Below are 11,419 nucleotides of genomic sequence, written 5' to 3'. Positions count from 1 at the left end.
TAACCCATCTACTAGCATTTATATATCTATCCATATAACTTTTCATTAATCCATCTGATTTCTCTATCCATCTGTTTCTACATTTCTGTTAAAATACATTTAGATACTGCTTTAGAAAAAAAATGGAAAATTCACACACTGTGTACATTTTTGTTTTTTAAACCTGGCTATTGCGCAATATTTACCTATTGAAATCGCACGATCAACTCTCTCGAGGTCTATTCTATGGCAAGCCTTTTTAATAATACGCATTTCATGATATAAATACGAATTTTTGGTATTAAGAATACTCGTCTTCACGAGGATTGATTTTTTTTAGAAGAATTAAATTCATGGTATTGAACATTTTGTTTTCCTTGAGAAAAAAAAACTTTCTTGATATAATTATTGTAAACATCACGAAAATGGAATAAATGTCAAACAGGCTTGCCATACTACGGCCCATTCATCAGCAGCAACACAAGCTCGGACATGAAATACGATCGCCTGGATCCATCGCCAAGTTGCGCGTACTTCGACGAAATGTTATGAATCCGTCGCAATGGATGACAACAGTTTGGCTATCCAAAGTATATGGATCCATGTTGCATCTTTCTGTACTGTGGCAAGCATAGGAAAACTAAGGACGACATGTAAATATCTGAACGAAGTTTTGTCGAGCAACTCTGTGTGGTAAGCATTGTCATTAATTGCAGTGTGAGCGAATGTTGATATTATGTACGTCAATAGTGATGGAGAACCGACTGCGCCGAAAAGCGGAGTGTGTATGCCTGCCTATGGGCTATGCAGCTGTGGGTGTTGTCACTGTGATGAAAAGATTTCTGTTTTCCTGTTTTCTGCACGTAGCAATAACGCTCGTCGAGGTAACCGCCTTTGCCAATGGCACACTATCACCACAGTTTGCAAAGTTAGAGCCTAGTATTATCAGTTGTCATCTAAACTTACGGTGTATGGACTTAAAAAACAAAGACATCAAAGTTCAACTATTTTACAACCACACAAAGTGTCAAAAAAGAACTTTAAAAAACCGTGGTGTTGCCTGTTGGTGTAGACTCGGAGAGTGTAGGTAGGTCGTTAGTCTAGTCGGAATGAATGAAAATTTTGTTATTGTGTAATTAGTTTACCTGACAACCAGTGCAAAATGAAGAGAATTCAGACCTTTTTTTGAGCGCAATTATATTTTTACTAAGTAAGACAAAAGATTGATTTTAGTAGAAACTCACAGACAGAAAGGTGATTGTTCACAACATGGTATACATCAATGTATTCGACTGTTAAAGGAGTATTGTTATACCCCCACCCACACATAGTGTGTAGAGGGGGGGGGGGGGGGTATATAGGAATCATCCTGAGGTCGGGTGGCCGGTCGGTCGGTCGGTCGGTCGGTCGGTCGGGCGGGCGGTCGGGCGGTCGGGCGGTCGGGCGGTCGGGCGGTCGGGCGGTCGGTCCGTTGCAAAATGTTGTGGATCGAACTCCTCTCTCATTTTTTGAGCAATTCACCCCAAATTTGGCATGTGTGACCGCTATCAAAGGTAGATGTGCAAGACACCTTTTTCGTTAGTATCGCATAATGCGTTGCCATGGAAACGGCATATTTTCGTAAATACTTGTGGATCGAACTACTCTCTCATTTTTTGAGCAATTATCCCCAAATTTAGCATGTGTGACTGCTATCAAAGGGAGATGTGCAAGACACCTTTTTCGTTAGTATTGCATAATGAGTTGCCATGGCAACGGCAAATTTTTAAAAAATCTAGCAAAATGTTGTGGATCGAACTCCTCTCTCAGTTTTTGAGCAATTGACCCCAAATTTGGCATGTGTGACCGCTATCAAAGGTAGATGTGCAAGACACCTTTTTCGTTAGTATCGCATAATGCGTTGCCATGGAAACGGCATATTTTCGTAAAAACTTGTGGATCGAACTACTCTCTCATTTTTTGAGCAATTATCCCCAAATTTAGCATGTGTGACTGCTATCAAAGGTAGATGTGCAAGACACCTTTTCTATTAGTATCGCTTAATGCGTTGCCATGGCAACGGCATATTTTCATTAAAAACTTGTGGATCGAACAACTTTCTCATTTTTTGAGCAATCAACTTGAAATTTGGCATGTGTGACCGCTATCACAGGCAGATGTGCAAGAGACCTTTTTCGTGAGTATTTCATAATGCGTTGCCATGACAACGGAAGATTTTCATATAAATCTTATAAAATGTTGTGGATTGCTCTAATCTCTTAGTTTTGTAGCAATTCTGTTTGAATTTGGGATATGTGATCAATGTAATGTATATTTGTGCAAAACACATTTGATGTGTGTGGTGATGAATCTGTTGCCATGGCAACAGAATTTTTTTTACCAATCATACAAAAATGTGTGGATTAGTCTAACTCCTTCAAGGACAAGTTCACCTTCATAAACATAAGGATTGAGAAAATGCAACAATATTAGTAGAACACATCAGTGAAAGTTTGAGGAAAATTGGACAATCGATGCAAAAGTTATGAATTTTTTAAATTTTTGTGTTGGAACCGCTGGATGAGGAGACTACTACAGCTTGTGAGTCATATGCGTACAACAGTATAAAGAAAATATAAAAGAAAATTCAACATATTTTCACTTTTTTCGCATAATAAAAGAGCAATTGACTTGCCTCTTTCTAAAGGCAGGGGGAATAATATTACCCATAACATTTATCGGTAACGAGTCAGGGGAATGTGTACTTTTTTCAAAAGATGGAATTTTGTGAAATTCTCTTTATATTTTCCTTATATTGTTGTACGCATGTGACATCTAAGTTATTCATACACTGCAGTAGTCTTCTCATCCAGCGGGTACTGCAAAAAAACTTCAAAAATTCATAACTTTTGAACGGATTGTCTGATTTTCCTCAAACTTTCAATGATGTGCTCTACTAATATTGCTACATTCTCTCAATCCTTATGTTTATGAAGGTGAACTTGTCCTTTAAGTTTTCAAGCATTTGGCTTGAAAATTGGCACATGTGACCACTATTGTATGTAGATGTGCATACTTACTACTTCGTCATTTTTTATCGATATGTTGCCATGGTAACAGCATAGTTTGAATGAAAGTCATACAGAAATATTGTGGATGAAGTTAACTCCCTCAGTCTTGGAGCATTTGACTTGAAATTTGGCACACATGACCACTATAGTATATAGATGTGCAAACTTAATCTTTCGTCAGTGATAAACAATGCGTTGCCATGGTAACAGCTTTTTTTAACCAAAAAACATACAAAAATATTGTGGATTCGGCTAACTTTCTTTAGTCTTCAAGCGTTTAGCTAGAAATTTGGCACACATTACCACTGTGGTACGTAGATGTGCAAAGGTAATCTTTCGGCAGTGGTGATCAACGCGTTGCCATGGTAACGGCATATTTTGAATGCAAATCATACAAAAAATATCGTGGATTCAGTTAAGTCCCTCACTCTTTGAGCATTTGGCTTGAAATTTGGCACATGCAACCACTATATAGCATATAGATGTGCAAACTTAATCTTTCGTCAGTGGTGAACAATGGGTTGCCATGGTAACAGCAGCTTTTCACTAAAATGCATACAAAAATATTGTGAATTCAGGTAACTACCTCAGTCTTTGAGCATTAAGCTTGAAATTTGGCACATGTGACCACTATAGTACGTAGATGAGCATACATAGTCTTTGGTCATTGTTGATCAATGTGTTGCCATGGTAACAGTATATTTTTAATGAATATCATGCTAAAAATATTTTGGATTCAGTTAACTCCCTCAGTCTTTGAGCATTTGGCTTGAAATTTGGCACAGGTGACCACTATAGCATATAGATGTTCAAACTTAATCTGTCATTATTGTTGAACAATGCGTTGCCATGGTAACAACATTTTTTCACCAAAAAGCATGTGGATTCCACCAACTCCCTCAGTCTTTGAGCATTTAGCTTGAAATTTGGCACACCTGACCACTATGGTATGTAGATGTGCAAACTTAACCTTTCGTCATTGTTGATCATTGTGTTGCCATGGTAACAGCATAGTTTGAATGAAAATCAATATAAAGATATTGTGGATTCAGGTAACTCCCTCAGTCTTTGAGCGTTTGGCTTGAAATTTGGCACATGCAACCATTGTAGTACAGAGATATGCAAACTTTGTATTTCATCATTGTTGAACAATATGTTGCCATGGTAACAGTGCATTTTGAATGAAAATTATACAAACATTTCAATTAGATCCTGACTCTCTATGTTTAGAGCATTTTGGCTTCATATTTGGCACATGTTACCTCTACATTACCTAGATGTGCAAAAACTCTTTTGTCAGTGTTGAAAATGTGTTGCCATGGTAACAGTATATTTTCAATGAAAATGATACACTAATATTGTGAATTCAACTAAGCCCCTCATCCTGTTAGCATTTGGCTTGAAATTTGGCACATGTGATGGCTATGATATATAGTTGTGCAAAACTTCATTTTTTTTTTCTTATTATCCAACATTGTGTTGCACCATGGTTATACAATTTTTGATAAAAACCATAGAAATCGTCAGTTTATTTATCTTGCTCATTCAGTTTTTGAGCATTTGACTTGAGATGTGGGACATTTGACTAACAGTGAGCAATACATTTATTTACTGTTGGACAGTGCATTGCCTTGGTAATTTTTTTTTTTCATTAAAAAGTTAAAAAAAAAATCCTGGTTCAGCTAATTTCCTCAGTTGTGGGTGGGGGTATATTAATCACAATGAGTGATAGTTCTAGTTTTTAGCTGCACAAAGCCTTAAGCCAGTAATATGATGTAGGAATGTTTTTAAAAAGTTACCGTACACACCACACCTACACCACACCAGACCTGCCAAATAGTGTGACTATACACCGCATGTACTACGTACACCGGCACCTAGTGGTGGACTGTACTTATTTAAGAAGATGAAGAAGAATGTGTGTTTAGACACTATTTTGTACATGACAGAAGGAGAAAGGGTATTATATCAACATGATTACAAGAGAACTGTACAAAAAGAAATTGATCAGTCAGTATCACTTCATAAACTGATGAATTTTGTCATACCATGTAGTATTTGTGCGGGATAGTGCCCACCCAAAGAGTAACTGGTACAGAGTATGTCTGAGAACCTCTGTAAATCTGATGGTTAATTGTTGACACCACATTTTATACAGTATTTTCAGGATCCACATCTCCCTCGTGCGTGGCTGAATGGCGCAAGTTCCTTTCTTACCATTATAATGATAATAGATATTGGTGTCTGTCATACTACAGAATATAATATGTAAAGTAATTTATGTCTCTTAAATACCTGAGAAGAGATCCTTTTGATTCAGTCTGTTATAACCTTTCAGGAAGACGATATGGAGTCAACTCTGCCTGAAGCATGGATTGGAGACAGAGAAGACGAGAGAGCTGGAGTGTCGAACTCCCATCCCTCGCATGTACGAGAATCTTTGCTTTCGACTGGTGATGACGCACAGAGACAGGGGCTACGCCCAGCAGTGGTTCGTCGTGAATGCGGAAGGCGAGCTGGAGGGGTTTGACATCGTCGACAACCTGCGCTGCTTCTCCTTCTTCGATTCGACGCGGCTGCGGAAGAAGGTCGATCAGACGCGTCCGATCCGAATCCGTTCCACCTTCTCCACCGTCGTGCCGATCCGCAAGTCCGGGGGCGGTGCCGTGGATGCGTTGACAGACTTTGCGATTCTCCAGAGGCAGAGCGTCGCCCCGGAAGGGCAGGAGCTGTGGCCGTTTGGAGAAAAGAAGTTAAAGGCTGTTCTCTCCAGGCACAGAATGCCAATGATGATGAGAAAGAAGGCAGACTTCAACGAACACTGCCTGTCGGAGCTGCCCAGCAAGTCATGCGGCATGCCACCTGACTATTGCTCCCTGAGCCTGATGGGCAGTGGCTGGAGATTGAAGAGGAGGTTGGCTGCCACTGGAATTTCCGCTGGAGAAACTGCTGAGCAGTCCGGAGAGACGAATAATGAACTGTGTTGCAGGGTCATTGAACTCTTGAAACCAGGAGTCTTCGTTACCAAGGGAATGCCAAACACGTTCTTCAAATCGCCCTTCCAGCTGGGACCAGAAGAGTTGAAATGGGTGCTGCACCTCTTCTTCTATGTAATGGGATTTGAAAGGTATGACTATGTGTTATGATAGAAATCGTGATTTAAAGTCTTTGCAACTCAGTGCAATGGTAATTGTGCACTGAAGTGAGCCAGAGTTTGCAGTGCACCCTGGGATAAATATCATATGTGACCGTGCACCACAAAACGAACAAAAAGTCGCACACACTGATTTTGTGTGGGGACTGAAAATAGGTGAAATGGGTCAACCTAACCGATCTTGACTTTTACATATTTTCTGAAGAGCACGTCTTCGTCTACATTATGCTAAAATTTGGGATCATAAAATGGGGAGGAAAGTGTGTTTTTAGCAGTTTATCTTGAACATTTTTTTTTGGTAGAATAGTGTGATTAGGTGTGTTTTTAGAGTCCCCTTTTCATTTCATAAGAACCTTGTACACTTCACTCTCAACTCAAATAAATTTTGAAAGGATGATGCTACTCCTTTGAAAGTTGGCACCAATTATGAACAGAATGTGTTAATACAGCACGTTCAGTTTCAGTTTTAATCTGATAATTCCGTCATTGTATTACTCTGGTGGTTTACATCCTGTTTTTTGTCCCATTCATTGCACAGCCAGCATGGTTTGGTAAAGATTTAGCGCTTGAATACACCCTGTACTTCAGAGCCTCTTTTCTCAGTTGACACTTTTCCTGATTGTGAGCTTTCTTTCCAATATTTAGATAGGTTAGGAGAGTCCATTTGATTTGAGTTATACATCATTTTAAAGCTTAAAGTCTGCTCTTTTAGAATATGCTCTTAACTAAAATGTCATGTCTGGCGACTTTCTGTGCGTTTTGTGATACAGGGTCACATATACTCGTGCATGTTTTTGTCTTTAGTATTTTTTTCCCTAAATCGCTGAACGGGGACTGCTCAATTAGGTTGGTACCTGGGCGGTTGCCGCTCGGACAATGAAACTAGTCTGTCGCCATTGAAATATTAACTTTGTGTTAAAACTTCAGCGGCGACCAACTGATGCCCTAAAAATCAGTGGTGTCTGATTAGTCACTGGTCGGTCATCGGTTGGTCTCCAACCGAAATTGGCTAAAAACTGGCCGACCGGTTGCCGAGCAGATTGTAGTCTTAGGCAGTAAGTGAAAAATGTATCTCATGGAGAGAACCACATCCCATGGATGCATTGAAACAGGAAGACAAAACTTTACAACTGCTAAATCATATTGGCAAAGTGTTACAAAATATTGCCTATTCTAATTGTTTTTGTTGTTTTTACAAAAAAATGGAGTCCCGTCAGAAATAAATTTCTGCCAGGTACTCCTGATATCAGATCAAATGATATAATTAACAAATCAAACAATATTATTTAAACTATGCTCATAGAATGTCTCCATGAGGGAGCTCATGATAATAATTGTCTTCATACATGTAGACTTGAGGAGGTCATACAAAAAATTAGAAGGTCTCCACATGGGAGCTCTTTTCAAAAACAAATAATGTTATATTAGTCTCCATATGGGAACTCATGAAATAAATTATTGTCTCCAATTCTGCCCATAAGTTATCAAAACATTTATGGAGTCCAGTGAGCACCTGCAACATCTGTTCAGTTCTTTGCGATTCCATGAAACATTCACTCTACACATTGTAGCTGGTATCTTGTTTGCTGATCCTGCCATAGGCTGACCATGTTTAACCTGGCCCTCCATGTCAGCATGCGGGCCCAGGCTGAGACTTGCCTCGTGATCGAAAGCTACAGACACCACACGCTGGTCACACCCGTTGTGGATGGGGTTGTACTCCCCGAGCTGGTCCGCCATAGGCAGGTTGGATTTGCACACGTCCTGGACTATCTCGTGCTGAGCATTAATGGACAGAGGGCAGTCTTTGGTGAGGTAAGGCAGTGTGGCATCCATACAACTACACAGAGATTTGGCTCTTAAATTCTACTGCAGTGAATAACGAGTAGTATGGCAGTGAGGTGGCTCAGTTGGTAGCGTACCTGCCTAGCAATTGAATAGCTCATGTTTGGGTGCAGGTTGAAATCCCAAAGGAATATGATACGTGTATAACGTGTTGTGCCTAACTGAAGCTGAATTGTTCACACTCTCGTTCATTTGTTCATCTTATTCATTTTTTTTTTTCATGGTTAATGTCGATTTTCTTTCTGATAAAAAGGAGAAATGCCCTCATAACCAATGGTATCAAACAGCCCATCTCTAACATACACGGTTGCACAATCACATCAGCGAGACTGTTTCTTGGTTATACCGTTCAATGTATTGTTCTTTTTTTTTTCAGTAATATTAGAATAAACTGAAGTGAAATGAAACTGATATATTACGGTGTATATGCAAAGGCAATTGTGGAGTACATCATCAGCCTTTTCCTGTGTCTACATCTGAGTGTATTATCATTATTCACTTTCACACACATGAAATGTAATTGAAACATATGATATCAGTGGCATGCAGAAAAAAATGGTTATGATAATTGTAACAATATGATTGCTTGATCTCTCCCACTTTTTTTCTCTTTCTCTTGCTGTATACTCACCATGTACCCATATTTGTTCCCTTGCGACCTCCCTTAGAACCAGGTGAGCACATCCTGCCTACAGATCAAAACAGACCCGGAGCGGCTTCACCTTGCCATAGCCCCCAGGCACGCCATTAGGGCAGCGTATCGCAGGGAGTGCAGACAAGCCTACACCTACTCCAATGATTCCTACTTGGGTTACACGCACTATGGGACTGCCATCCAATTGAAAGACAGGTAAGTCTTTTTGGTTTAGTTGTTTTCTTTGTTTATTCTTTGATTTCACCATGTGTTCTCAAAGATGGTACCAAGAACTTTGAATCGTTTAAAAGGTAAGAAGGGATATTCTGTCATTCCATCTTTGCCGTATCAAGTCTGATGCAGGCAGCTATTGTTCCGGAGTTTAGATTGTGGGTCCCATGATTGTTTATTTCCGATGAATTGTTTTTCTATAGTGGAGACTTAAGGCCGTATTGCACTGGAGGAGACTCTGCCGCGACTGCCGCGACTGATCAGTCTGAGTCGCCGCAACTTGTGTGACTCAAAAGACAAAAAAATGGCTTGCACTCTTCCCAAGAAGGCGACTTCATGGCGACATCACAGACGTCTCCAAATTAGATGATAGTTTTTATTCCTCCAGAAGTCATGGAGACATCGCCGCGACATCTCTGAGACATTTCCAGTGAGTCGTCAGTGGGTCTCTGCAGAGTTGTGGAGATGTCTCAGTGATCTTGTGAATAAAATTAGTCTCTGCAATTTTGGAGGAGGCGTCGCAAAGACCTCCAGCGATCAGCTGGGGACTGGAAAGAGTCTCTGAAAAAAAAAAGACATGCTTGATTCTCTCATGGCTCCGTGGAGAATCAGCTTCATTCCAGGAGACTTCGCGGAGAGGTCGCAGTGACATTGTGGAGATAATCTCTGCCACTTGGGAGAATCGAATCATCACCAGGTCCCGTTTCATAAAACTTGTTATCAATGACAAGTTGTCATAGATGTGACAAGCTACTGAAATCCTTGCATCTGATTGGCTGAGAGCAAATTTGTCATAGAAATGTGGCAGTTGTCACTGATAACAAGTTTTATGAAATGGGGCCCAAGTCGCCAAACAGTCTCTAGCCTAATGGGATACCCACTTAAAGAGGAAATCCACCCAAAAATAAATAAACTTCAAAAGAAAGAGAAAAATATTCCCTACAGAATGATACAAAAATGATAAAAATCGGTTTAGAAATATAGAGATATAACTTTTTGAAATGTCACATTTTTTCGGAAGACATTTCTTGACCGGTCCTTATGAATATTCAAATCAGCAAGTTGACGATGCCATGCTCTCACAATTTCTTATTCATTTCATATCTAGAAATGACAATTAATACATTGGCTCAATGCATTTCATTTAATAAGCTTTTGTATTGCACAATAAAAATTGAGCAGACAACAATATGCGAGTGCACCGCTAAAACGTCCTACATAGATGATAATTTTGCTTGTGATGATTGTAGCACAAATATATCTCCATGGTTTGCTCTTTGGATCCTCCCTGATTTTGGTTTGTAAATGTTGACAACAAATGATCTCAGTGGAGAAGAGCTTCTGTCAGTCCACTCATGAGAATAGGAGTTGTGTGTCTTCAGGTATTCATCATATTCCACTGTTGTCGTCAACTGTCTTCTTTCTGCAACAACCATTCTGTTTTCATCTTGTCAAACATGTAGCCTAAATGGTGAATTGAGTTGGCAGTGTGTAAGTGGTGATAAAGGGCTGCAGGTTATAATTGGCTCTTATATTTCCCTCATAAGTTTTGAGTGTATTAAAAATCGGTCCTCTCCAAGGCCTTCTCAATGCCATTTGAAAGGAAATTGTTCCTGTATTGTTATTCTGTTGTTTGTTTTTTACAACATCCTCGTTCTCAGCATTGTAGGGGTCCTGAGAGGGGATGATACGTGCCGGAGGTCGGAGCTGATGATGCTCTTCGCCACAGAGTACATGTATAGGTGCCTCGATCTGGTCTCCATGGTGACGGAGATCCTGTCATGCCTGGACACCGCCACCGTGCGTCAGATGCTGGGCCGCATCTTCCTGGTGGGCGAGAACACGAGAATCGCAGGCTTTCAGGTGCGCTTCCAGAAGGATCTCCTGGCCGCCCGCAGTTGCCATGAGCCCATTTTAGATCCCGCCTCCAGTACCTCATCCGACTGGCCGGTGTACATGGTGCATGTGGATGTGGACGAACAAAGTCTCGCGGAAGTGGTGCTGTCTGAAGGATCATTGCCGAATGCACATGTACTTGACAAAGTGGACTATGTGCTGCGTGGCCCTGACGTACTGTAGACAGCTATGCCGTTATCAGTGCGGATTTGTTACAGAGAGCGAGAGTCGTTAAAACGGGTATCTTAATTTGATTGGAAGCTGTAAAGAGAGGAGGAGGTGGTGTATCTTCTCTCTGCAAGACCTCGGCCATGTCTTCCCATGCAGCCCTGCCACAGTCATCTTCTTTCATCAGTTCTTCAAGCTATACTACAGGCACACATCCACCAACCCAAGGGCATTCATCCATCCCAGAGCCAGCTGTACTTATCCCCTCTACAGTGAACTCACATACCTCCGACACTCCCTGAAGGGGGCCTCCTATTTGTAGCCTCACACAAATATGGTAAAAATTCATACATTTTGTACCAGGTTGATTAAAGATGATTGCGATGTTATCAACTCCAGTGACAGATTTTGTGTCCATGTTCAGAATCCACATAAACTAGGCTGCTTGCTGTTTCGTTTCAG

The 11,419-nt window shown here is 40.5% G+C and overlaps 1 protein-coding gene across 1 annotated transcript; it reads left to right on the top strand.

The window, feature by feature from the left end:
* The first annotated feature begins 479 nt into the window (after positions 1-479).
* LOC139742532 (uncharacterized) lies at positions 480-10,972 on the top strand. The gene is made up of 5 exons (XM_071653064.1): positions 480-672; positions 5,368-6,156; positions 7,785-7,998; positions 8,697-8,878; positions 10,555-10,972. Exons 1-5 carry the CDS (start codon positions 542-544, stop codon positions 10,970-10,972), a joined length of 1,734 nt encoding a protein of 577 aa, XP_071509165.1. The 5' UTR covers positions 480-541.
* Positions 10,973-11,419: the final 447 nt, after the last annotated feature.

The sequence above is a fragment of the Diadema antillarum genome, unplaced genomic scaffold (genome assembly GCF_040938485.1).
Source record: "Diadema antillarum isolate AM-2024a unplaced genomic scaffold, OU_Dant_1.0 seq00001004_RagTag, whole genome shotgun sequence".
Classification (NCBI taxonomy): Eukaryota; Metazoa; Echinodermata; class Echinoidea; order Diadematoida; family Diadematidae; genus Diadema; species Diadema antillarum.
This window is presented reverse-complemented; position numbering and strand designations above follow the sequence as displayed.

What these genes read in the sequence shown, in the direction of transcription:
- LOC139742532 (XM_071653064.1), top strand. Translation starts at nt 542, where the DNA reads ATGGATGACAACAGTTTGGCTATCCAAAGTATATGGATCCATGTTGCA. An exon ending in AGAGGGCAGTCTTTGGTGAG is followed by an intron (nt 7,999 to 8,696) that starts GTAAGGCAGTGT and finishes GACCTCCCTTAG; the next exon opens with AACCAGGTGAGCACATCCTG. An exon ending in GCCATCCAATTGAAAGACAG is followed by an intron (nt 8,879 to 10,554) that starts GTAAGTCTTTTT and finishes CCTCGTTCTCAG; the next exon opens with CATTGTAGGGGTCCTGAGAG.